This window comes from Dendrobates tinctorius, unplaced genomic scaffold, assembly GCF_039654945.1.
Source record: "Dendrobates tinctorius isolate UK_male_01 unplaced genomic scaffold, ASM3965494v1 ptg000158l, whole genome shotgun sequence".
Lineage (NCBI taxonomy): Eukaryota > Metazoa > Chordata > Amphibia > Anura > Dendrobatidae > Dendrobates > Dendrobates tinctorius.
In genome coordinates, this window is record NW_027361825.1 from 4995024 (window position 1) to 5022733 (window position 27710).

Genomic DNA, 27710 nt, shown 5'->3' on the forward strand with positions numbered 1-27710 from the left:
TTGTCATTATTATTATTGAACCAAAAATAAAAAAAAGTTACGCGTCTCGTAAAATAGTGACGTGAAACAAAATTTAGATTATTTTGTTAGACCACCAAAGTAATGACACATAGAAGAAAAGGAAGAAAAATGACCAAATAGGTGCCGGGAGGCGACAAACTCTGACTTTATGTATATATTTCTATACTTTTTAGGTTGATGCTATAGGTCTAGAGATATGTTTTCAGTGATTGAGTCTGGATGCTATATGTGAAAATGACTATCATAAAAGAAAAGGCTGCCGGATTATTGGTAGTGGGCTACGGGCGGAAGTGACAAAAGCTTAGACTTCAAGGTGAGGGCGGAAGCGGAAGTGCGTCATGCGTTTCACCCACCGGAAAAGCGCTTCTTTTACAGTTGTCCCGGAAGCGGAAGCTGCCCGGCTGCGGCTGCTGTTTTCGTTACAGTACTTGTCAGTTGTCGGTGTCTCTGGTTACAGAGAGGACCGGGAGCACAGGTGAGATACCGGCAGGCCGCGGAGGGGCCGGTATGTGAGAGGTGAGCGGGGCCGGAGGCGAGGGCCACATGCCGGAGGTAGAAGGTTCTAGCATCTGCGGGGACATGACAGCATCGCCTCCTCGTCGTCACCACAAATAGGATTATGGCAGATCGGAATATTGAAGTATCTCTAACTGCGGTGCAACTACAACTCCCAGAATGCCTTGTGCTAATATTCTCTGGTGTGGAGCTGCATTATGGGACATGTATTTCAGGACTATTTATGGGTGTTGGAAAGTGAGAGGGGGGGGGATTTGGCATCTGTCAGATATTTATGGAGCTCCCCTTTAAATCCTCACCAACATCCGCCATAACCCCGGGGTCTGAGCGCGCTCAGTGCACTGCAAGCGGCAGCTGTCAGTTTAACCACTTAATGCCGTCATGACTCTGACTGCCGTCTGTAAGGGAGCGCTTCACTGACTGCTGTCCATCGGCCCCCTGCAGAGCAGTCTCTGGGAGGTCAAAGCCCCTGTTACTGCTATCTTTGTACTCCGTGGAAGCCGCAGGATGCATCCTAGGAAAGCGGTAACTTCCCTGATCACTGCCGTGCTGGAGATGCATCCTGTACTGTACAAGCAATTGGCCGATCGCAGCTCAAGAAAAAATAAATAACGGAAAATGAGTTTTATAAAGTTAGAATCGCCCCTTCTCCCAATACAAAATAATTATCGCCACTTCCGCAAATTCCAATCTAACATCTGTAATCATAAAGGAAACGTCTAAACCCCAGAATTATTTGTTGTTGTATTTCCCCTTCTAAAAAAATGCAATAAAAGCTTGATGCGGAGCCAGAAATGGTAGCAACAAACACAACAATAAAAGGCAAGTCCTCATACCGCTCTGCTGATCTCCGAAAATGGAGACAATATGTATCATTTATTTATTTTTCTTAACCGGTAAAATATGAAAAATCCTTTTTCAACCTGAGCATCGCTGTATTGCTGTATTCGTAGTGACCTGGAGAATCGTGACTTTTGTTTACACAATTTTCCATATTTTATATGGTAAAATTAATAGTGTTATTCTAAACTACAACTTGTCCCCCAAAAAGTCAAACACTCTGATCAATCGAATGTCAAAAAAATTAAAAACCGGGAAAAAAAAAATTTAGTGAGAAAAAACAAAAGCAGAAAAAGGAAATTTGGCCACAGCTGGAAGGGCATAGATTAACATGGATCAGTCATCCCCAGATTTGCTTTCTGATGCTGATAGTCTTTGTATAAAGAACGACAGATCTTGGGAAGTTTCACAGCTTTTATGCTTACATTACAGGAAACCCCTATTGATTATTTTGTAACTTTTTTCTTTCAAGGAGACAAATGGCAGCAGATGAGAAGATGGAGGTGACTGTGAAAACGCTGGACTCACAGTCACGGACATTCACAGTGGATGCAGAGGTGGGTGCAGAGTAAGGTCGAGTTCACACAAGCATATTTCACTGTCCATGTACAGACGGCAACTGACCGCCGATCTCCTGTTCTGAAGCTGCAGCCTGAGGTTGTATGTTCGGGTGCACTCACTATTCTGGTGCAGTCATTGTGTGCATACATTACATTACTGATCCTGAGTTACATCTGTATAATACTCCAGAGCTGCACTCATTCTTCTGCTGGTGCAGTCACTCTGTACATACGTTACATTACTGATCCTGAGTTACATCCTGTATTATACTCCAGAGCTGCACTCACTATTCTGCTGGTGCAGTCACTGTGTACATACATTACATTACTGATCCTGAGTTACATCCTGTATTATACTCCAGAGCTGCACTCACTATTCTGCTGGTGTAGTCACTGTGTACATACATTACATTACTGATCCTGAGTTACATCCTGTATTATACCCCAGAGCTGCACTCAGTATTCTGCTGGTGCAGTCAGTGTGTACATACATTACATTACTGATCCTGAGTTACCTCCAGTATTATACCCCAGAGCTGCACTCAATATTCTGCTAGTGCAGTCACTGTGTACATGCACTACTGTTCAAAAGTTTAGGGTCACCCAAACAATTTTGTGTTTTCCATGAAAACTCATACTTTTATTAATCAAACGAGTTGCCAAATGAATTTAAAATCTAGTCCAGACATTGGCAAGGTTCGAAAAACAGATTTTTATTTGAAATAATATTTGTCTCCTTCAAACTCTGCTTTCGTCAAAGAATGCTCCCTTTGCAGCAATTACAGCATTGCAGACCTTTGGCATTTTAGAAGTTAATTTGCTGAGGTAATCTGGAGAAATTTCACCCCATGCTTCCAGAAGCCCCTCCCACAAGTTGGTTTGGCTTGATGGGCTCTTTTGCGTACCATACGGTCAAGCTGCTCCCACCACAGCTCACTGGGGTTGAGATCTGGTGACTGCGCTGGCCACTCCATTACAGATAGAATACCAGCTGCCTGCTTCTTCCCTAAATAGTTCTTGCATAATTTGGAGGTGTGCTTTGGGTCATAGTCCAGTTGTGTAGTATGAAATTGGCTCCAGTCAAGCGCTGTCCACAGGATATGACATGGCGTTGCAAAATGGAGTGATAGCCTTCCTTATTCAAAATCCCTTTTACCTTGTACAAATCTCCCACTTTACCAGCACCAAAGCAACCCCAGACCATCACATTACCTCCACCATGCTTGACAGATGGCGTCAGGCACTCTTCCAGAATCTTTTCAGTTGTTCTGCGTCTCACGAATGTTCTTCTTGTGATCCAAACAACTCAAACTTGGATTCCTCTGTCCATAACACTTTTTTTTCCAATCTTCCTCTGTCCAATGTCTGTGTTCTTTTGCCCATATTAATCTTTTCCTTTGATTAGCCAGTCTCAGATATGGCTTTTTCTTTGCCACTCTGCCCTGAAAGCCAGCATCCCAGATTCGCCTCTTCACTGTAGATGTTGACACTGGCGTTTTGCGTGTACTAATTAATGAAGCTGCCAGTTGAGGACCTGTGAGGCGTCGATTTCTCAAACTACAGACTCTAATGTACTTGTCTTTTTGCTCAGTTGTGCAGCGGGGCCTCCCACTTCTCTTTCTACTCTGGTTAGTGCCTGTTTGTGCTCTCCTCTGAAGAGAGTAGTACACACCGTTGTAGGAAATCTTCAGTTTATTCGGTCGTCCATGACAGCACCACGTGAGAGAGGGAATCCGCCCTTCAGGAACAGGAAACCTACAGATACAATAGGGCGGCACCTCCGAAACCGGAAGTCAGGCTGTCCTGGGTCGTGTGCAGCGGCCGGGGGGGAGGGGGGACCGGAGCGCGGGGAGGTCACGGGAGGGTCCCAAGTGGGAGGTGCTCTTGGCCGGATATCCGGAGGCAATATAAGGCAGGCTGGGACGCTGCTGGGGTGCTTCTGAAGGCCCATTGCAGCAATGGATACGACGGAAGCCCCCATAGACCAACAGGATGAGGTGCAGGAGCACCCGCAGAGGCAGACCTCAGTAAAGCATCATACAAGTGGTCAGCAGAAGAAGCAAGGACGAACGAGCGGGCAGAGCCGCAGAAGTTCCTCCTGACTGAAGGATCCCGCTGCCTCCCTCCGTTATCTGGTACCTGCTTCGACTGCATGGGTAAGAGATCTCAGTGAAAGTACCCTGATGCAGTATTCCCTTATGTTTTTGTTTTTTTTTCTCGCAGGGTAAGAAAAGTTCGGGTAAACAGAAGCACAGGGAGTGTGCCCTCTGTAGTTGCCCCTTGCCAGATGCCTACCCTAAAATGTTGTCAGCCGTGTGTGCGACAGACGGTAGGGTTTTAAAGGGAACGATAGTCCATGGCTAGATTGACAGGCCCTTACACTCTCCCCCGTTTATACAGGTAGAGAGACACCTGACTTCACCTCAAGCCTGAGTGAAATAATCAGGACAGAAATGAAAGCCCTATCACAAAGGGAGTCTTCTAGGAGAAGAGAATCTAGTCTTTCGGGTTCAGAGTCCTCGGTCGCCCCTAGGAAGGAAGATCACTCCTCAGAGTCCCCAGCCTCCTCTTCATCTTCGGAGGAAGACTCTAGCCGTTTCTGCTTCCCCTTAGACCAAATGGATAGGCTAGTCAAAGCAGTAAGATCCACCATGGGGGTAGCGGACACAAAACCAGAACTCTCTGCACAGGATATGATGATCGGTGGTCTAGATCCAAGGAAGCGCAGGGCCTTCCCTCTAAATAACAAGGTCCAGAGCCTGATAGAGAATGGAAAAGGCCTGAAAAGTGGGGCACTTTACCACCAGCCTTTAAACGGCGGTACCCCTTTGATGACCCAGTGGTAAGCAGATGGGACAAGGCCCCTAAGCTTGACGCAGCAGTAGCCAAAGCCTCCAAAAAATCCTCCATACCATTTGACGACATGGCCTCCTTGAAAGATCCGTTGGATAAAAAAGTGGATTCATTTCTAAAAGGAACATGGGAGATGTCAGCTGGCGCTCTAAGACCAGCAGTAGCCGCCACGTGCACAGCCAGATCCATGATGGTCTGGCTGGATCAACTGGATTCTCCGCTGAAAGACGGAGCCTCGAGAGCATCCATCTGGAAGACCCTGCCCATCATTCAAAACGCCGCTGCCTTTTCAGCTGATGCTTCGGCGGATTCAGCAAGGATGGCGGCCAGGACCGCAGGATTATCGAATGCAGCTCGAAGGGCTCTCTGGTTGAAATGTTGGCCGGGAGATATCCAGGCCAGGTCCCGACTCTGTTCCATTCCGTGTGAGGGGGAATATCTATTCAGTCCCGTGCTGGACGAACTTTTAGAAATTCCCCAGTCTGCCGAATCTTTCTTATAGACGTCCCTTTACCAGGAAGGGATATTTCCGTAGAAGGTCGTCCAGGGATCAAGGCAGATGGGATGAAAAAAGGAAAGGTACAGGATTTATGTTTGGAGGAGGGGGGCGCCAGGAACGGCCAGCGCGTGAGGCTAAAAAGCCACCTGTTGTGAGTTCATTTTCCCCTTCTTCACTGAGGTCTGGGGAACTCCCTATTCTGGTAAAGGAAGGTAATGAGCCTGATTATCAGGCACCTGAGTCTAATGAGGATGACTGGCTGAGTGGAGTCACTGACTGGATATAAGGCTGCCGACGCCCTCCTGCCCTGCGGGTGATTTCTCTGTGGACTTCTAGGAGACCAGTCTGATTCCTGCTTCCCTAAAGCTAAGTTTCTGCTTTGCCTGTTTGCATTTATGTTTTGTGTTTGTTTTCCTTGCTTTTCTGGATTCTGCCATTCCCTGCTGGGGTGAGCTGAATCTCCTTTTGCCGGTTGCTCTGTCTAGCGTCTTCAGGGCCTTTTTCACTGTCAGTCTGTTGGCTCTTATTTTCATAGGGTTTTTCACGGATTGCAGACAGCAGCCTTCCTGTCCTTTTCTATCTAGCTAGATTGGGCCCCGTCTTTGCTCAGTCTATCTTTCTGCCTGTGTTAGTGTTTTCATCTTGCTTCACCGTCATTATATGTTGGGGGCTGCCTATTGCTTTGGGGTCTGCTCTGGGGCAGGTTAGTTTTCCCCTTTCTTTCTTTAGGCCTAGCTATTTCTCCGGCTGTGATCGAGGGGTCTAGGGCATCGTAGGAACCACCCACGGCTACTGCTAGTTGTGTTGATAGGTTCAGGGGTCTGCAATCCGATAGCCGCCAACTTCTCTGGTTTTCTGGACTTAGCTAGCATTTCTGTTTTTGCCTCCTACGGTGACTCAATCATAACAGAGAGGTCTGAGGAAGCACCCAGGTCTAGCCTATAATGACTATAGAAGGTGCTCGGAGAGGACCAAGTAGCCGCCTTACATATCTCGTCAATGGAGACTTCTGATCTTTCGGCCCACGAGGTCGCCATGGCTCTGGTGGAATGCGCCCTCAGCTTCCCAGGGGCCGATCTGCCTTTTGAGGTGTATGCTAGTGAAATAGCCTCTCTAATCCACCTGGCTAGTGTGTTTTTTGATGCTCTAAGACCTTTCCTAGCGCCTTGATAGGAGACAAATAGGGCATTATCCTTCTTCCAGGGATCGGTAACTGTCAGATATTCTATGAGACATCTCCTAACATCTAGGGTGTGTAGTTTCTTTTGCTTCTCGTTAACTGGATTAGGGAGGAAGGATGGAAGGACTATTTCCTGTGTCCTATGAAAACTAGAAACTACCTTAGGTAAGTATGCTGGATCAGGCCTAAGTATTACCCTATCGTCTCTGAACTGTATATAAGGAGGAAGCCTAGATAATGCCTGGATGTCGCTTACTCTACGAGCTGACGTCAGATCTACCAGGAAGGCTACTTTGAGGGACAGATTTTTTTATGGAAGCTGATGAGATAGGTTCAAATGGAGCTTCCGTCATAGTCGTGCGAACTAGGTTCAAGTCCCACGGCATGAAACAATCCTTTACTACTGGTCTGGATCTACCTGCCACCTTAATGAACCTACTGACCCAGTAATTACCTGCGATGTCGCAGCTAAGAAGGGCCCCCAAGGCTGATACTTGTACTTTATGGATACTGGTGAAAAGCCCCATGTCCAGACCTTTCTGTAGGAATTCTAAGATTTGAACTATAGGTGCTGATTCCCCAGCAACTACTCCTGAGTTCTGAAGGAATCTTTTCCAGATTCTAACGTAAATTTTAGTTGTATTGATTTTCCTACTTTTAAGCAGGGTGTTAATCAGGTCTGGGGAGAAACCTTTATCTTTTAGCAGTGACCGTTCAAAATCCACGCCGTCAGATGTAGGCGAGCCACCTGAGGATGGTAAACTGGGGCCTGGGATAGGAGATCTGGGATGTCCGGAAGCACCCACGGGTCGGACACAGACATGGTCCTGAGGCATGCCCTCCTGGGCCAAAACGGAGCGATCACTATAATCCTCGCCCTGTCCTTTCTGATTTTCCTCATCACCAGGGGTAGTAGAGATAGGGGAGGGAAAGCGTAGGCCAGGCTGAAGTCCCACTTTATCAGAAAAGCGTCTACCGCCAGAGGGTCCTCTCTGGGATTTAGAGAGCAGAATTGTCTCACTTTCCTGTTTTCCTTGGTGGCGAAGAGATCTACCTCTGGTTGCCCCCACTTTTGTACAATCAGGTCGAAGATGGAGGTTTTTAGGGACCATTCCCCTTGTTTTAGCAGATTGCGGCTTAAGAAATCCACCGTGGTGTTTTCTTTTCCTTTTATATGTAGAGCTGTTAAAGACAGAAAAATGCTGCTCTGCTAGTTGGAACAAACGCTCTGCTACATTCATCATGGGTCTGGAACGAGTCCCACCTTGGTGATTGATATAAGCCACGGTGACCTGATTGTCGGAGAACACTCGCACGTGATGACCCTGTAGATACACAAGGAGCTTTTTAGCTGCCTGCTCCACCGCTGTCAATTCTTTCAGGTTAGACGACATTTCTACCTGATGATGCTCCCATAGGCCCTGGACTAAAATCTCACCCATATGAGCCCCCCAACCGGAAGGGCTTGCGTCTGTGGTGACTAAGCGGGTTATGTTATACTCCCAGGGCACCCCCCTGGATAAGTTATTCTTCTCTAACCACCACGCTAGGGACTCTCTCGTGTTCCGGGATAAAGTTAGCTGGCCCTCCAGGTAACCCCCAAGGACTCTTTGATATAATAAGACCTCGCCCTGTAGTTTCCTTGTATGAAACTGGGCCCACCGGATAGCGGGGATACAGGACGAGAGAGAGCCCAGAGGGGACATGGCTTTCCTGAGGGACATGGGTGGGTTATTGGAAGCGTTCAGGACCTGATAGTGTAGGCGAACTAACTTCTCAGGAGGCAGACGGCATTCCTGCTTCTCAGAATCTAAGATTAGGCCTAAGAATTGCTGGACTCTCATTGGCTGCAATCGAGATTTTTTTGATGTTAAGTAGTCATCCTAACCACTCTAGGGCAGGCATTGCCCTTTTTAACTGCTCCAAACAATGTTCCGCCGTTTTGCCTATAATAAGGAAGTCATCCATGTAGGGGACCACTAGAATGTGATTCACGCAGATGGGCCATAACCTCCGATACAACTTTAGTAAATACCCGTGGAGCGACTGCAACCCCAAAGGGGAGGGCCGCATATTGGAAATGTTGAACTGACCCATCTAACTGAACCGCCACTTTGAGGAAACGCTGATGGGCTGCATGAATGGGTATATGGTAGTAGGCGTCTTTTAAATCTAACACCACCATAAAGCAATTTTCAAACTGCAATTTTATTGTGGAATTGATTGTTCCCATTTTGAACAGATGTATGACCAGAAACTCATTAAGGGCTTTAAGATTTATTATAGTCCTGAAGGAGCCGTCTGGCTTACGGACTAGGAACAGAGGGGAGTAGAAACCTCTTCCCCTTTCTGCCTCCGGCACCTCCGTCAGGACCTTCTTGCGGCATAGATCATGAACCTCGGCCTCCGGGACAGCTTGTTCTGATGGGGAAGATCTAAGTGGGGTAACCTTAAATCTGTTTTGGGGTACACAGGAAAATTCTAGCCATAGTCCCGATGCTATCAACCCCAGGATCCAGTTGCTACTAGGAATTAGCGACCAGGTCGGGTAGAAGGCAGCTAGTCTCCCACCTACCGGAGCAACTAGTCATTGGGGTGGCTGTTATGATTGAGTCACCGTAGGAGGCAAAAACAAAAATGCTAGCTAAGTCCAAAAAACCAGAGAGGTTGGCAGCTATCGGATTGCAGACCCCTGATCCTATCAACACAACTAGCAGTAGCCGTGGGGGGTTCCTACGATGCCCTAGACCCCTCGATCACAGCCGGAGAATTAAATAGGCCTAAAGAAAGGGGAAATCTAAACTGCCCCAGAGCAGACCCCAAAGCAATAGGCAGCCCCCAACATATAATGACGGTGAAGCAAGATGAAAACACTAACACAGACAGAAAGATAGACTGAGCAAAGACGGGGCCCAAAAACTACCTAGATAGGAAAGGACAGGAAGGCTGCTGTCTGCAATCCGTGAAAAACCCTATGAAAATAAGAGCCAACAGACTGACAGTGAAAAAGGCCCTGAAGACGCTAGGCTTCAAAAAAGCTATGTCAGTACTCAGGAATATTCTGAAGACAGAGCTACAGGCAAAAGGAGATTCAGCTCACCCCAGCAGGGAATGGCAGAATCCAGAAAAGCAAGGAAAACAAAAACAAAACACTAATGCAAACAGGCAAAGCAGAAAAACATAGCTTAGAGGAGCAGGAATCAGACTGGTGTCCTAGAAGTCCACAGAGAAATCACCCGCAGGGCAGAAGGGCGTCGGCAGCCTTATATCCAGTCCGTGACTCCACTCAGCCAGTCATCCTCATCAGGTTCAGGTGCCTGATAATCAGGCTCATTACCTTCCTTCACCAGAATAGGGAGTTCACCAGACCTCAGTGACGAAGGGGAAAATGAACTCACAACACCTCTCCTTTGGTGTCAGGGTTCTGCAGGCTGTAGTCCCTCCCTAAAGTAGTTATTACTCTCTGTAATTCTCTCAGGTGGTGCTGTCATGGACGACCGAATAAAGTCTTAGTTACTCACCGGTTAACGGTATTTTTCGGAGTCCATGACAGCACCCGTAGATTCCCGCCCTGGCCTTTAAGTTTGGGTGTGCACTTTTTCCTCTTGTATATATATCCACTGGAGATAAATAGTTAAGTAATAATAGTATTGTACAAAAATCATTCCATTAACCTCGGAGGTCCTCTTGTGCTCTGTAATCCAACTGATGCGTGGGAGAGGTGCCGCCCTTTTGTATCTGTAGGTTTCCTGTTCCTGAAGGGCGGATCCCCTCTCTCAGGTGGTGCTGTCATGGACTCCGAAAAATACCGTTAACCGGTGAGTAAGACTTTCTTGGCAATTTCTCGCATGGAATAGCCTTCATTTCTAAGAACAAGAATAGACTGTCGAGTTTCACATGAAAGTTCCTTTTTTCTGGCCATTTTGAGAGTTTACTAGAACCAACAAATGTAATGCTCCAGATTCTCAACTAGCTCAAAGGAAGGTCAGGTTTATAGCTTTTCTAATCAGCCAAACTGTTTTCAGCTGTGCTAACATACTTGCACAAGGGTTTTCAATGGTATTCTAATAACCATCCATTATCCTTCTTACACAGTTGGCAAACACAAAGTACCATAAGAACACTGGAGTGATGGTTATTGGAAATGGGCCTCTATACACCTATGAAGATATTGCATTACAAACTAGACGTTTGCAGCTAGAATAGTCATTTACCACATTAACAATGTATAGAGTGTATTTCTGAATCATTTAATGTTAGCATCATTGGAAAAAACTGTGCCTTTCTTTCAAAAATAAGGAAATTTCTGAGTGACCCTAAACTTTTGAACGGTAGTGAACATTACATTACTGATCCTGTACTGATCCTGAGTTTCATCCTGTATTATACCCCAGAGCTGCACTCACTATTCTGCTGGTGTAGTCACTGTGTACATACATTACATTACTGATCATGAGTTACATCCTGGATTATACTCCAGAGCTGCATTCACTTTCCCCTGTATACGGTTTGTTAATGCCGTTGCTCTTCTTCCTGCAGATAACGGTGAAGGACTTTAAAGATCATATCTCGTCGTCTGTCAGCATCCCCTCGGAGAAACAGCGGCTCATATATCAGGGTCGGGTATTGCAGGAAGACAAGAAGCTGAAGGAATACAGTGAGTGCTACGTTTGTCGGAGGCTGTGTGTGCTTTGGCCGCGTCCTGCACGCTCCGCTCTTATTAAACCTCTCAATTCTGCTCTACTCAGATGTGGATGGGAAAGTTATTCACCTGGTGGAACGGGCGCCGCCTCAGGCACAAAGCACAACAGGGGCCGCCACATCCTCATCCAACACATCGACCACTGCGAACGGGAGTGCACCAGGTGTGACAGGGGCCGCGGGTCCCGAGAGGAACGGAAACAGCTACGTAATGGTTGGAGCATTTAACCTGCCGGTAAGAAGTAAAAGTGGTGAGACGCGTCTTGTGGAGTGCAGAAGCTACCGGGTTAAATTACTGCAAGATGCTGAGTGGGAGGGGTGCGAGGATATTATGCTGCCCAGTGTGTGGAGCGTGCAGGGGAGGGGAGGGAAAGTTCTTTCCATCACAAAGTCTGAAGCACAGGGGAAGGTTTATGTGCTACTTAAGGCATATAGTATTGGGGAGTTGGAGCTCTGCTTGTCAGTGTGTGGAGAGAAGGGAGGCTCCTTGCTTCGCGAGGAGGGAGGAGCCTTGCTTCGCGAGGAGGGAGGTGCCTTGCTGTGCTGGGTGTTGAGCGCGTGGCAGGAGGGATCCTTGCTGCTCCGGCTGTTGAGCTCTCGGGGGGGGGGGGGGGGGGATGGCTACTTGACGCTTTGGGTGTTCGGCGTGCGAGGGGAGAAGGGACGCCCCTTGCCGCTCTGGGTGTGGGGAGCGCGAGGGGAGAAGGGAGGCTCCTTGCAGCTCTGGGTGTGGAGTGCGAGGGGAGAAGGGAGGCTCCTTGCCGGGCTTGGAGCGTGTGCCAGGAGGGCTCCTTGCTGCTCCCGGTGTTGAGCACGCAGGGGGACGGCTCCTTGCTGCGCCAGGCGTGGAACAGGCTCTTATCCTCAGCCATTCCTCTGCTGCTCACGTTGTGCCCATTTTCTCCGCAGCACGTCATGTCTGGTCTTGGTGAGGCTGGCAGGGCACCGCGGGTCTCCACAGTCACCGGAGTAAGTGTATGTGTTGCGACACCTCTGTGTGCTGGGCCTCTCTGTGTCACCAGCATGTGTGTGACCCCCTCACTGGGCAATCTGTCTCCATGTAGATTAGATGTGAACTGTATAGAACAATTCTGATATTATTCTGTTTTCTGTCGTTCTTCTTTCCTCTTTTCTTCGTCCCCCCCCATTCACATTTATTCACTTCACCTCCCTCCATTTCTCTCACCTCCTGCATGCTTTCCTGCCTTCCTTTGCCCTCTCACCACCCCCGGTATCCTCACCGCCCGGTGCCATGTCTGCTCTGTCCTTCCTCCCTCCTCCGCTTAGAATGATGGCTCCTCTCTTGATGTCCATATAAACTTGGATCAGCAGCTGCCCATCCAGGTATGAGACATAGCGCCCCGCACCCCCATCCATGTAATCACTTGCTGTAGTGTTAAAGGGGGCTCTGCTGTCTGCAGATCCGGGATATTCTGCGCCCAGGTCTGCGCTTGCTGTCATTGTTTGTTTCTTGTAGCGGCTGCACAGTTCGTTATGATGCCCCGGTCGGGGTGTCCGTCACATGAGCGGGGCCTAATTGCATCTCCTGGATGCCTGACAGTGGAAGGCTTTAAAATGCTAAGAAAATTTCTGGAAAAAAGTGTAAGAATCAGTGATTGCAGCTGGAGTTACACTTTAATTTTTGACTTCCGATTTCTTTGCCGAGGTCCTGCCAGTCTGTTGTCGACATCGGGTAGAAACAGGCATTGTGCACGGAACTCCTCAGACTTGGAACAGCGCACGTCGGGGCTTACAGGCACTGCCAGGCCGTCGTCCATAGCAAGACTGATGCTAAGGGGAATAAATTCAGCCAATCAGACACTACTTAGGAGTTGTCTTCTGCCTGGGGCTCGGAGAGGCAATTATTAACCAGAGCAGGTTACAGCCAGGTCCCCTCCTCCCTTGTGTCGCTGCTGCATTTAAAGATGAACTGCACTGACAGCCTTTGGAAAGTTTAGAGCGATGACTGAAGTTTATCAGCGGTGGTCCAGGTGCTCAGACCCACGCCGATCACTATCAGGAAGAGATGAAGACATCAGCCCATCGCTGCTGTCCTTCGAGACTGAAGACGGACTAACGGACTACGTAGTGATCTCGTCTGACTTTTCATTTATACGTCAGTGGGGTCTCTGCCCAAACGGCCCTCTTCTATTCTCTGTTTCGTAAAGTTGGGATCTCTAATTGAACACTCAATAGTGTTATGTGCACACCTTAAAATCTTTTTTTTTTTTTTTTGATCAAATAGATTTTTATTAATCAGAATTCAAAATACAGAATATACAGTAAATCTTCCACAAACAATAGATTTACAAATTGAACATCCCTGTTCCCCCCCCAATGTAGACAGCTTATATAACTCTTTTCTCCATAAGATTTCTCTTACACTGTAATTTACCATTAGTCATCCTTTTTACCCATATTGTCAATCAAACCATACAAAACAGAAATGTTCCCATGTCCGGGTATTAATGGTCTATCCACAACATCAGCATTTGTAAAATATAGCACATTCCCATCAGTTAACTGTACCGTATTGTAACCAGGGATTCCACAACCTCTCATAGGTTTTAGAATTGCCTCTTTTAGCATATGTCCTTTCCTCCAGCCGGATGATACAAGACACCTGTTTCACAAACTCTCTCCCAGAAGGTGGCTCTTTCCTGATCCAGTTCCTCGCAATCAGCTTCCTTGCTACACATAGTAGTCTAGCTTTGCACTATTAACGATGTCAGTTTCCTCCACATATCCCAGTATGCAGACCAGTGGGTTTTTGGGTATAACACTTCCGTAAGCCCCTTCTATTCTGTTAATCACATTAAACCAGAACGCAGATAGCCTGGGACAAGTCCACATCATATGAAGGATTCCGGCATTAGACCCCCCACATCTTGGACAGTCAGAGTTGTCCCTCAGCCCCATTTTAAACATCAGAAGGGGGGTACGGTACACACGATGGATCACATAAAGATGGGACAACCTAGCTGGTTCACTCATAGTGAGTTTGGGGACATATTCTAGGACGCTGTCCCATACCTCGTCAGTCATCACCCCAATCTCTCCCTCCCATTTGGATCTTGCTTTAAGTGGGAACCCCATTAAATGTGTATGCAATCTTTGTAGGTGTTAGAAATTACCCCTTTTGTAAGTCCAGCACCACCACATATATAGTCCAACACTATGTTAGATTGTATCTGCAGGTTTCTGGAAAGTTTTTGAGCCGTAATGGCATGCCGTACCTGACAGTAGTGGTACCATTCAGAATCCGGCAACTGAAACTCACTCTGTAATTGCACAAACGGTCTCAGCTCCCCATTATCCTTAATTTGAGACATTAATGTCAGCACCCTACGTTTCCAGCCTTCCAGTCTCCCAAGTTTCCGAATCTCTGGGAGGTTACTATTATCCCATATAACTGTGAATCTAGTCAACCCGGTCACCCCTCTCACCCTCTTTAGTCTGTTCCACAGGTCTTGTAAGAGTTGCAGAGTGGGACACCCATCTTCCCATCCTCTAGGCCAAGTATCAACGGGCTTCTATTTAGTACGTATTCCAGCACTCCTCTGATGATGATGACGCCTGCCTTGTCTTGATTAGACCACCCTCTGAGATGTTGACTTTGGGCAGCTAAAAAATACAGTTCCGGATTGGTAGTGCCAGTCCCCCCTCATCCTTTGGTCTTTGCAAGGTTTCAAGCCTTATTCTAGGTTGTTTCTTACCCCATACCAAGGCCCTAAATAGTGAATTCACCACTCCGAATCTTTTCTGCGGTGCACACTTTAAAATCTAGTAAATCTAGTGGAAAAAAACTCCAAATGGAGGGCGGTGGTCAGTACCAGGGGCGCCGGCGAGATAACATGGCCTCCTGTACCACCTCTTCCTACATTACACTTCTGTATATCAGGTTACAGGTCTTCTCTCCGACTCTGGAGATACACAGCAGATAAGACCACCCCATTATCCAGCGCAGGTTTTGAGTCCCACCATATATTTATATTCACTGTCTTTAAAGGGCTTATCCACCTCCGCTCGCTGCCGCGTTGGGTGATCGGCCTCCGCTCGCTGCCGCGTTGGGTGATCGGCCTCCGCTCGCTGCCGCGTTGGGTGATCGGCCTCCGCTCGCTGCCGCGTTGGGTGATCGGCCTCCGCTCGCTGCCGCGTTGGGTGATCGGCCTCCGCTCGCTGCCGCGTTGGGTGATCGGCCTCCGCTCGCTGCCGCGTTGGGTGATCGGCCGCCGCGTTGGGTGATCGGCCGCCGCGTTGGGTGATCGGCCGCCGCGTTGGGTGATCGGCCGCCGCGTTGGGTGATCGGCTGCCGCGTTGGGTGATCGGCCTCCGCTGGCTGCCGCGTTGGGTGATCGGCTGCCGCGTTGGGTGATCGGCCTCCGCTGGCTGCCGCGTTGGGTGATCGGCTTCCGCTCGCTGCCGCGTTGGGTGATCGGCTTCCGCTCGCTGCCGCGTTGGGTGATCGGCCTCCGCTCGCTGCCGCGTTGGGTGATCGGCCTCCGCTCGCTGCCGCGTTGGGTGATCGGCCTCCGCTCGCTGCCGCGTTGGGTGATCGGCCTCCGCTCGCTGCCGCGTTGGGTGATCGGCCTCCGCTCGCTGCCGCGTTGGGTGATCGGCCTCCGCTCGCTGCCGCTTTGGGTGATCGGCCTCCGCTCGCTGCCACGTTTGAGGTGAACGGTGACATCGGCTCCACAGATTACCTGACACACAGGCGGCCCCTAAAGGTGATAGATGTGGCGTTACCCCCCTCCAATATGGGAGTGAGCGGAGACAGTTATCCATTGGAAGGGGGGTGTTTGCACACCTTCAGTTTTTCCTCATCAGAGGAGGAGCGAAGGAACGAGGCTCAGTGCAGGTACTCTGAACAGCTAGGTGGCCAGGAGTGCTGCTCTGCAGGAAAACAGATGTGAGTTGGACTCTGCTCTGAATCTGGGGCACGGTGATGGTCCTCGCGCTCAGACACCCAGTGATCTCCGCCATGGAGGCCATGGGGCGCCGCTCTCGTGCTGGTTGCACTGAAGTGTGATGATGGCGTACTGTGAGGTCTCTTGTTTTTGTAGTGTTTGATTCTTCTCTCCTGAGAATTTTTTGCGACGGATTAATTGGCTTTTTTGGGACAAGTTTTGCCATAAATGTCCAGTAGATTCGGGTCCCCCTGCGGTAGTTTTCTGAGCTCCGGTAGAAATGAATGAAGAGATGGGCACCCGCACGGACACTTCTCCCTTCCATGATGGCGCGCCAAGCCTCATTGTCATGAGTGATGCTGGTTCCTCTCTATGGGACAACATTTCGTGTTACCTGTATTTACACGTCAGTCTGTGGCTGGTGCTTCTATCACTTTATCTAGAATTTGGCTGACGTCCACCACTTCTTCCCTTCAGGCACAGTTTCCCTCTTGACAGTTTTGCCACAAAGCTTTAAGGGAAACGTTCTTCACTTAAGGAGGTCTCTTCACTGTCCAGGTTTTCACTTTCTCTGAGACCTTTAGGGGGCTAATCCTCACTGACTGTTCAGAAATGACATTGGGGGAATCCGTCAGGCATTGGCAGATGTAGTTATTTCACAGCAGTCCTTAGCGGATATGTCCCATACTCTAATCTTAGACACGGGTTGAAGGTAAGTCGGGTTTTTGTTTTTATTAGCGCAGGGTTTTTGATGATGGACCCCTGTAAGTTTGTGTGGGGTGTGCGCTGCGCTCTCTTTTTGCTGCCTTGATCTAATGCATTTTGTGTTCTCTGGCTTCCTCTCACCTCTCCTTTTTGACGTCTGTCCTCTCATTTCATCCATTATCGCCTCTGACTTCTCCGTGGTCTGCACCACGTGGTCCTCTCTCTGTTGTCCACCCTGTCCTGCCCTTATTGCTGCCTCCTCCTGGTAATCCCGCTGTGTCCTTCTGTCTTTCTCCTTCACTTACATCCCACTATACAGAGTGAGCCGCGTGTTCGCCTCGTCCTGGCACAACACATCCTTCAGGATATCCAGTCCATCCTGGATCGTCTGGAGGTGAGTCTGCGGAGATGGTGGTGTGCCCCATGGGAGGAGTAGTCCTATGGTATTACAAGATCCATGTTTTGCAGCAACCATCGAGTAGCGATCAGTCTTCAGAGCCAATGGAGATGTCCGAACCTGAAGGTGACGCTGCTGTCAGTCGGGACCCACAATCCCAAGCGGCTTCTAATAATGAGGGGCCAAGCGGTGCCACATCCTCGAGGTACCAGACACATCTTTCTTACTCCTGTTGCGTCTTCTCTGCATCATGTCCCATGACTCGGCTTTTGTCTCTGCAGTCACCCCACTCCCACAGAGTACGCCGAGGTTCTCCAGTCGTTGTCCCGGGCGGAAGAACGTCTTTCCCCCTTCATGGAGCGCTACCGGGAGATCATCAGTAATGCCACAAATGGCGTCTATGAGAATGTAAGATAACTTCATAGGAGCCGCCCATAAGACCCCACCATAGACCGCCACCATGTATCGCTGACTTGTACCCTCTGACTTTCTGTGCTGCAGGATGACCGGTATCAGTCTCAGAGGATTATTAACCTCGTTGGAGAATGCCTCCGTCTCCTAGGAAATGCTCTTATTGCAGTGTCTGACCTGCGGTGCAATCTGACGGTGGCCGCCCCTCGACACATGCATGTCGTCCGCCCCATTTCACACTACACTGGTCCCATGGTCCTCCAGCAGGCTGCCATTCCCATACAGGTGAGATGCGGCTGCCATACCGTCACACGCGTCCCTGTGATTGGCATCGGTCTACTTCTCTGTTCATTCTATCCTTAGATAAATGTTGGCACCACAGTCACCATGACGGGCAATGGATCCAATGCTGGCCAAGGCACTGCTGATCCTTCCCCCACCCCTGCACCATCCGCCAGCACCCCTGAGCAGCCACAGCCTCAGCCCCAGCGCCAACCATCTAGAGGGGCCACGCCCATCCACACAACTGGGGACTCCCCCGCAACTTCTCCTCTACAGCCCCGTGTAATACGCATCACACACCAGACAATGGAGCCTGTCATGATGATGATGAACATCCCGGGTGAGGCGGTCACTCAGTTTTGTTGAGACCCCTCAGGATACGGGTTTGTTGTTTTTTTAATGGTGCTTTCTGTGTTTTATCTTAGACGCCGGATCTGGTGGATCACCCAACATTCCCCCGACATCAGCAGCTCATGGTAAGACGTGAATGCTTTTTTTTTTTTTTTCTCAATTCTATTTTTGATGTATTTATATTTAAAGAGGCATTCCAAAAAGAATAAATGGTCTGGTAGATGGGGCATCCTCCAACCCATCTGCAGAAGAAGAAGCTGTACACATACGGCTGTCTCCAATGTGATCTATGGAGAATTATTTTTTTTTTCTTTGAGTCATTAAAATTGACCTACCATTTGTTGTTGTAGAGTCTGCACAGCCCCTGCACATAGCTGGCTGTCCTGCTGCTCCTGACTGTCAGCTCTCTGCTCTTCCTTTCCTTTTTCTCAGTGTCAGAGACACCAGAGTGGAGGGAGAAGAGGTCATACATAGCAGATCAGTATATAAGAAATGTTGTACGCGACCGTTCAGGCTATTAAAGAGTTTTCATTAACAGAAGATCACACCGGCTGTGGATAGGGAGGAAAGCACACAGCAGTCAGCAGACTGTCATGGTGATTCGTGCACAGATGGTAGCTCTGTTCAGGGAGAGAGTAGAGCAACCGCATCATATTCTGCAGGGGAAATCGGTGCAGGAATGAAGCTGTGCTAAAACATGAGAGCTTGTGAAAGGAGAAGCTTTCTGGATCGATCTCGGAGCCAGACTGTCTACGGGGGGGAGTCTGATCCTTGTAAACTGCATATTGGGGGGCATAGAAAGGAATGGAGATTGCAGCACGTCAAACGTATATTACTGGTAAATTATTAACATGACTGCGGCTTCTGTATTTTAGGTGGCGCAACGCATCTACACATGCCTGGCCTGCCCCCGGAGTTCATGCAAGCCATTTCCCATCAGATCTCCCAGCAGGCTATGGCGGCTGCTTCAGGTGGGTGCAGGAGTCGGGTCAGGGACCCTTCCCTGATCGTGATTAATGGTCTGACCTAATGATGGCTTCCCTTTTTATTCTCGTACAGGGCAACAGATGCCTGGCTTTCAAGGTCAGCCCCCACGATTTGTTTTCACAAGACCCGCTGCGCCACCTCAGCCTCCCCAAACCGGGACCACCGCCCCACCTGCAGGAACCGTGGGGCAGCCAGGAATGGGGACCGGGCCAACGGTGAGCTGTCAGATCACTTTCCCCTCTTACTGACCCGTCACCGTAATGACTGCGGGCTGCATGATTATAGGGCATTTCCTTGTGTCTCTCTCAGGCTGTTCCAACCTCCCTGACTCAGATGATCAGTGGTTTGGTGGGCCAGCTCCTCATGCACCCCGTCATTGTAGGTGAGTGTCGTCTCCTAGGTCTCCCATCCCGTGGCACAGTATTCTATTTGATGTCCTTTAGGCTTTGTTCACAATGACGTCAGGTTTCCAAAGGACTGTGGTGCTGGTTCAGTACTGCAGTCCCTTTAAGGGTAACCACTATAGTATACTGATTGGTGGGGGTCCAGGACTGATATTGTGACCTGTGCTACGGCGTCTCGCTGATGTGTGAATCTCACAATATTTCTCCTTTATTCTGAATTGTCCCCCTGTCCTCAGTTTTCCCTTGTTCTCTCTCCCTCACAGCTCAGAATGGTGGTAATGCTCCTTCTACTACATCCTCATCCACCACCACATCCGCCCCGACAGCAACCACCACCTCCACCACTTCCACCTTCCCCAGCACTCCAACAGCACCTACTGCGCCATCTTCGCTGCCCCCTACTGGACCGGAGCAACAACTGTCCCAGCTGCTGGGCTCATTACTGGGCACTGCCAGCTCCGGCGTGGCCAACATCGCCATGAGCTCGCCAAGCATCGCGGTGGCGGTTCCCGGGATGCCATCCTTTCTACAAGGAGTCACCGATATATTGCAGGTAGGAGAGAAGGAATTGTAATATCATTGTACCCATATGCTGCCACACTCGATCAGCCTAGGGGTGGGAAGAGAGCGCTCTCTAACGATCATTCACCAGCGATCGTGTCTGACTTGTTTTTTTTACTCCACTGCAGGGAGCACAGAACATCCCAGTGTCCACCAGTCCAATCCCATCCTTTACTGCCCCCACAGCTGCTTCCCCATCCCCCTCTCCATCGTCTAGCACTTCACCTCAAGCTGCCGCTGCAGATACCCTTCCCCCCGAGTTCTTCACCAGTGTGGTTCAAGGCGTTCTGTCCTCCATGCTTGGATCCCTGAGCGCCGCAGATCAGAGCGGGACGGAGAGCATCGCGGATTTTATCCAACGCCTCAGCGGCTCCCACAACATCTTCCAACCAGACGCAGAGGGTCCTGGCGGTAAGGGTGGCGGCCTCCTTCTATCAAGCATCTCGTGTGTCCTGCTTACGAGTCTCATTCTGACTTTTTTTCGGCAGGATTCTTTGGGGACCTCCTTTCGCTCATCTGCCATCACTTCTCCTTGGTGGATATGGTGATGTTGTTACACGGGCAGTCCCAACCGCTGCAGAACCTACAACCACAGCTGCGCTCCTTCTTCCTCCAACAGTATCTTCATCAGGCAGACCCTACCCCACAGAACATCCAGGTGCGGACCCCTAACGTGGCGTTTACTACATGCAGCTCCTATGCAGAGCAGTGTGTTTCCATGGTTACAAACTTTCCGTATGTAGTCAGATGCTGCAGTCATATGATAAAAATTAGAAATTGGTGGCAATGGCGGACTTCTGTATACGGAGACGAGTGATTTTATTTTTCTTTTACTTTCAGATGGCGTCAAGAAATCTTATTAACGGTCTGGAGGAATACATCCGTGAAAGCTTTGTAAGAGCCTGTATATACTATATGCTGGAGAAGTGGATTATATATAGATTTTGGGTAACGGCGAAAGGTCAGATATTTTGATCAGTGGGGGTCTGGGTGCTGAGACCCCAATGAGATATGTAAGATGATGGGGAAGGAGGGGTGCTTAACTGCTGAAGAGAGCAGCATTGGCTTTTGCCTCTTCACTTTAGCAACCAAAATGGGGTCTCGCAGCCGAATCTCCATTTGTGAAATGTCAGCAGTATTGCACTTTACCTACAGCCATGACAAAAGATTACCCTCCATTCTTTACACTGCAGGCCGCATCCAGAGTATAAAGGCCCCGTCACACTAAGCGACTTACCAGCGATCCCGACACCGATATCAAGGTGTCAGGATCGCTAGTAAGTCGCTATGTGATCGCTGGTGAGCTGTCACACAGACAGCTTCACCAGCAATCAGCACAGCGATGCCGAGTGCCCGGCATCGCTGGCCATCCTGTAAAAAATAGAATCAATATAAAAAATATAGTTATTCTCACCTTCCGATGTCCCGTTCAGCCATCCCGCCTCTCTCCACGCTCCGGTCCCAGTGATCCTTTGCGAGAATGACCGCGAGATGTCACGGTCTCGAGGGATAACAAAGTCTCGCGGTCATTCGTGCAAAGGATCACTGGGACCGGAGCGTGGAGAGAGGCAGGATGGCTGAACGGGACGTCGGAAGGTGAGAATAACTATTTTTTATTTTTTTTTTTTATTATTTTTTACAGCTGATCGCTGGTCTCCCGCCTGTCGCACACAGCGATGCGTGCTGGCCAGCGGGAGACCAGCGACCAAAGAAATGTCCAGAGGTTTCTTCCAGCGATCAGCGATACCGGCAGGGGGGCCGCTCGCTGATCGCTGTCACACATAGCGATCTCGCTGGTGAGATCGCTGTTACGTCACAAAAGTTGTGACTCAGCAGCGATCTCGCTACTGAGATCGCTTAGTGAGACGGGGCCTTAACACACAAATAAGTTTAAGTTGTGAAACCATATTTGCCACCACTGTAATTTTCTGCAACTTGGGATGGGAGGTCTCTACTGACGTCCCCCCCCCCGTCCTCTGTGTATCTGTGTACGCAGGCTGCGGCGCCGGTCCGGGAAGATGTAGAAATTACAAGCACGAATGTGGAGTTCCTCCAGGAGCAGTTTAACCGGATCACCACCCACATCCTGCACTGCTCAGGTTAGTGACTGGGGGCTCGTACCGGGTGACCCACTTGAGAGAGATGGACATTTATTCTTCTCTTTATTATCCTGTAGGCCCCACGTTCGGGCAGCGTCTGCTGGAGATGTGCAATCAGTCCTTGTTTGAGTGGCTTGCCCTGAATTTGTACTGTCTGAGGGGGGATCAGAACACTCTCACGTCAGTCATCAATGAGAGGATTGTAAGCCGCCTGCTCCACATTCTCTGACCTATTGACTCCAATAGGAGAAACTAGCTACTCCCCCCCCCCCCCCGCTGATGGCGCCATTTCTTTTCCCCTTGAAATAATAAAACAACTTAGTCTGATCACAAAGAAGGCAACCTCCATCTAATGCTGAAATCTATGTCTACTGTAGCTCCTCTGTACTTCTTAATTCTGCCTTCACCCCCTGGATGATCTCTTCTTCTTCCTCTTATGTTTCTTTTCTATCCTCATTTTCAGAGGCGTCTGTCCTTGGACGTGTCTCCTGCGTTGGTGTCATGGGTGACGTCTGTCCTGTCCCTGCGACTCCAGGTTCTGCTGGGTCAGATGCCTGTGACCGAAGCCGAGGTTCAAAGACATGTGCGCAGAACCACTGACGCTCCACTGGTGAGATGGATGCAGGTTACAGGCTTATATTGTCATATTAATTACTCAGACTTTTCTTACGTTGTCTCCTGCCCGTCTTCTTCATCAGGTCCCTGAAGCCGCATTGCAGGAGCAGCCGATGGAGATGTCCCCTGCCGACGCTCAGGTACAACACTTGTGTGAATGTGGCGCCGCCCCCCCCGTATACAGAACAACCCCCACTGCCTGCAGATTCATCTACAACCTAATGCCTGACGTCACTTTCTCTGTCCCGTAGCCGTGCGCCTCCTCTCCGGCTCCCGCCACCACAGTGGAAGAAGCCATCTTCCTGCCGACCCAGAGTTCAGCACCCGCACTGTGCCCAGACTCAGAGATTCCTCCCCAAGAAGAGGCAGGATCTGAGCCTTGGGCTGCAGCCGTGCCTCCAGTGAGTGTTACCCCTCTGCCACCTTTAACCTTTCCTGTCCTCTTCTTCTATCCAGTGTGTCGGATCTGGGCTCCATGCTTCATTCCTAGTTTTTTACTCTGTTCTTTCCCTCCCCCCCCCAAGGAATGGGTCCCTGTTATCAGACAAGATATACAGAGCCAAAGGAAGATCAAGCCGCAGCCTTCTCTAAGTGATGCGTACCTGAGCGGGATGCCAGCTAAGCGACGAAAAGTGAGCATAAGCCTACAGGCGGAGCATGCACAGTACCGGAGTACTGATACTCCAATGAGAGCTTATACATGCGATATGACAGCGCTATTAATGTGCACAGTATGGCGGTAATAGTCACCCTGTCCTGCATCCATCACCTTTGTGTGACACCATTTATACATGTGTGGGCCCGTTAACAGCAGATGTGCTTGTCGCCTTATTTCTAGACTATGCAGGGTGAGGGGCCTCACCTTTCGCTTTCAGATGCTGTAAATCGAGCTATGAGATATACAGGCGCTAAACCCGAAACCAGTACCGAGAGTCTGCAGAGGGAGCTGGACAACAGCGAGGTACAAGTGCGATATAGAGAGCAGGTAAGGACAGACCAGCGCCATATATTTACAACCCCGTCAATTTCTGACGAATTTGGGGGGAAAACTTTTGTGCCACTTTTTGATTGCAAAAAAAAGTTACCACCTTTTGGCATTTTTTTATTCCAGTCCCGGCCAACTTTTAACAAAAAAGGCGCGTGCCCGAGCGCGCCTGACGAATGCATCATAATTTACACCACAGAATTTTTTTTTTTTTTTTTTTTAATGGTGACCGCGATATACGCCAGCTCCTGTCCAGAGTGACACTTCTGACGGTAACATACAGCAGTTAAAAGATGCCCCAAACTTATTAACCCCTTCATAACCAGGCTATTTTCTGTTTTTTCCTCCATGATCATGTTCATATGTCCCGAAGGGGTTAATAATGGCGCACGTCTCGCCTTATTAAAGGGGTGATTCATTTCCAGAAAATGTCTTCACTAGCTGCATTTTGGTAAAACATAAGCTGCACTCTACTTTCCCTTCCCGGGTCCAGTCTCTGGAAACCGCTGCTGCTCCTGGCGTCTGGCATTGGCTGCGGTGCTGACACTGGGAACAGCAGCAAAGACTTTGCATTGTAACCTGGGGAAGGTGAGAACAGCCCAATTTATGGTTTAACCCCTTTATGACCGGAGCTGTTTTCGATTTTGTTTTGTTTTTCGCTCCCCTCCTTCCCAGATAACTTTACTTTTCCGTCAATATGGCCATGTGAGGGCTTATTTTTTGCGGGACGAGTTGTACTTTTGAACGACATCATTGGTTTTAGCATGTCGTGTACTTGAAAACGGTAAATAAAAATTCCAAGTGCAGTAAAATTGCAAAACATGTGCTATCCCACACTTGTTTTTTGCTTGGCTTTTTTGCTAGGTTCAATAAATACAAAAACTGTCCTTCCATTATGATTCTCCAGATCTTTACAAGTTCACAGACACCAAACATGTCTAGGTTCTTTTTTATCTAAATGGTGAAAAAAAATTACAAAACTTGCTTAAAAAAAAAAAAAGTGCAATTTTCTGAGACCCGTAGCGTCTTCATTTTTCGTGATCTGGGGTCGGTTGAGGGCTTATTTTTTGCGGGCCGAGGTGAAGTTTTTAATGATACCACCTATGAGACGATACGTTCTTTTGATTGCCCGTTATTGCATTTTAATGCAAAGTCGCGGCGACCAAAAAACCGTAATTCTGGCGTTTTTAATTTTTTTCTCGCTATGCCGTTTAGCGATTGGGGTTAATGCTTTTTGTAATTGATTGGGCGATTCTGAACTCAGTGATACCTAATATGTGCATGTGGGATTTTTTTTTTTTAATAGTTTTATTTTGATTGGGGCGAAAGGGGGTGATTTCAACTTTTAGGTTTTTTATTTTTAAACATTTTTTTTTTTTACCTTTGGTGCGCTTCAATAGCCTTCAATAGAAGCATACACAACCCGTTCGGCTCTGCTACATATGGGCGATGAGCAGATCGCCCCTATGTAGCAGATTTACTGCAGTGCTTTGAGCGCCGTCCATCGGCCGGCACTCAGAGCGATCTGCCTGCAACAACCATAGAGGTCTCTGAGACCTCTGGTTGTCCAGGCAACGTGTCGCCGACTCCCGATCACGTGATGGGGGTTGGCGATGAGCTCACTTCCGGCCCGGCAGCTGGAAGCTCTAGTTAAATGCCCGCTGTCAGCGCTTGACAGCGGGATTTAACTAGTTAATAGGCACGGGCGGATGTCGATTCCGCCCGTGCCTATTGCCGGCACATTTCAGCTGTTCATAACAGCAGACATGTCGCGGCTTTGAGGTGGGCTCACTGCCAGACCCCACCTCAAAGCAGGGGAGTCTGACTGCTGACGTACTATCGCATCAGCAGTCAGAAAGGGGATAACAAACTGCAGCCAGGGACTATCTGCAAGGAGGGACAACCCCGTGCAAAATTCCCGTCTTAATGAATCTGGGCTTTTCTTGCATAAATTCTGCTTCAGGTGTTGAATGACTTTGTGGCGTAGCAAGTACACAGAAAAACATAGACCTTGCCAGCTTTGTACAACTTAAATGAGCGTCCTGTCCTTGCACACGACGCCGGTATTTCCTTGTATAAAGCTGACATTTTGCTTATCTTTTAGTTTTGTCAAGACATCCAGAAAATCCTTCAAGAGAATGAGTCCTACAGTCCCCAGAGGTTCCCCAATACACAGAGAGCCTTTCCGGGAGACGCCTAGACCCCTGTGCCCCCCCTTAATGTGAGCCTGTGACCCCCTCACCCTGTGTATGTGGCATCTATGTCCTCCGCGTACCCCGCCTCTATTGTATATGGCTTCTATGACTCCTCTTTGGCGGTATCTCCTAGAGACATCTACGTTTTCACTGTGTTCCCCCCAGTAAGGTCACTGTCATGGACACTACTGTGCCGCAGGAGCCAGGACCCCCCAGAGCTTACTGCGTTGTCTGCTAATGGAGGGGATGAATCCTAAATGTTCTCACTAAAAATCTAATTTGTAACTGGCCCTTTAAATCATGAAATGCTCAGTCCTGTCCAGAACTCTGAAAGCTTCAATAAAAGTCTTAGACCAATGGCTGTAATGTGTGAAACGCGTCCTGTGCGGCAGACGTGAGCTGCTCGGCCGCCCGCACTCACTTTATTTTGTGGCATTTATATCCTGGACGTGATGGGATCTTACTAGAAAAAAAAAATATTTTGGGATTTAATATTGTATTTTCTTGTCTTTTATCATCTAGGTGGCAGGAGACAAAAAAAAATATAACCCATCCAAGCATGTACATTTATTTTACACAGTAAAATCCATCTACAGATAAATATTAGAGCAGTAAGGCGGCCATAACCTGCAAGTTATTTTATGGTTCCCTACAGATTGTAATTGAATCTTAGATAAACAGGATTATGGGAAATGTTAAAGAGGATGCAACTGAGGGTCCAGGAATGTACTCTGAGAGGGGGTCCACCGGAGAAATCAAATAACACGATCAATACATGTACAGATCCTGAGTTACATCCTGTATTATACTCCAGAGCTGTACTCACTATTCTGCTGGTGCAGTCACTGTGTACATACAATACATAACTGATCCTGAGTTACATCCTGTAGATCTTTTATTATGAAAATGAAAAACATAACAATAATAATAACAGAAATAACAAGAATATCAGCCAGAAAATAATCCGCATACTGAACACTGGTCCAGCCGCTCATTCTCTCCTCTTACACTTATTATACATAAATACAGAATAATAACTAATATTAAGTACTTACACCTTCGGGTCCGGTCACCAACAAACTAACAACAAAAAAATAAAATAATAGCAAACAAAAACTATATATGTTTTTTTTTTTTCTAAATTTTAAATAAAATAACCACAAAACATACAAATATATTCAAGACTAAACTAATCACCCCACACTCAAGCCCACCATTCCCAACCCCCGCACTGACCTGAGAGCTGGTCCTGCATCTCATGCCTCAGTCTGTCCAACGTCCATAGGTCAGATCAGGCAGTGCCAGTGTTTCCCCAAACACCCCAGTGTCACATAGTCCCACAAGCTAAACCCACCTCTCCCCTTTTCCCACCACCCAACCTAACACCTACACCCAAATCTATATCCCTATATACAATATATACAGAAACAAGCAACAATACCTACAGATCACAAAGCCCAAGTTCGGCGCCTGCAGCCCTACATCACTGTATACCGATCACAAAACAAAAATCTACAGTGTCAGCAGCAGCCCACCACTAGGAAAGGAGATGACCAGACTAGGGCACACTAAAAGAAAAGCCCCTCCAGAGGAGAGCGGCCCTACGTGTGCCCAGTCTCTCATACTCCAGAGAGCGCACCT

At 48.6% G+C, this 27710-nt stretch overlaps 1 protein-coding gene across 3 annotated transcripts; it reads left to right on the forward strand.

Annotated features, from left to right (window-relative positions):
* Window positions 1–344: 344 nt before the first annotated feature.
* On the forward strand, window positions 345–26430 carry BAG6 (BAG cochaperone 6). Of its 3 annotated transcripts, none has more exons than XM_073548817.1 (27): window positions 345–496; window positions 1850–1934; window positions 11009–11126; window positions 11218–11405; window positions 12080–12139; window positions 12458–12514; window positions 17102–17176; window positions 17251–17384; window positions 17461–17587; window positions 17681–17875; window positions 17954–18212; window positions 18298–18348; window positions 19099–19194; window positions 19283–19425; window positions 19520–19592; window positions 19878–20167; window positions 20304–20586; window positions 20664–20833; window positions 21016–21069; window positions 22172–22274; window positions 22352–22476; window positions 22738–22884; window positions 22973–23029; window positions 23141–23290; window positions 23414–23521; window positions 23728–23874; window positions 25979–26430. In XM_073548817.1, the coding sequence occupies exons 1-27, from the start codon at window positions 360–362 to the stop codon at window positions 26072–26074; spliced, it is 3528 nt and encodes a 1175-aa protein (XP_073404918.1). In that variant the 5' UTR covers window positions 345–359; the 3' UTR covers window positions 26075–26430. The 3 variants fall into 3 exon arrangements, with proteins under 3 accessions (XP_073404918.1, XP_073404919.1, XP_073404920.1); XM_073548819.1 differs by having other exon boundaries at window positions 416–537; XM_073548818.1 differs by lacking the exon at window positions 12458–12514.
* Window positions 26431–27710: the final 1280 nt, after the last annotated feature.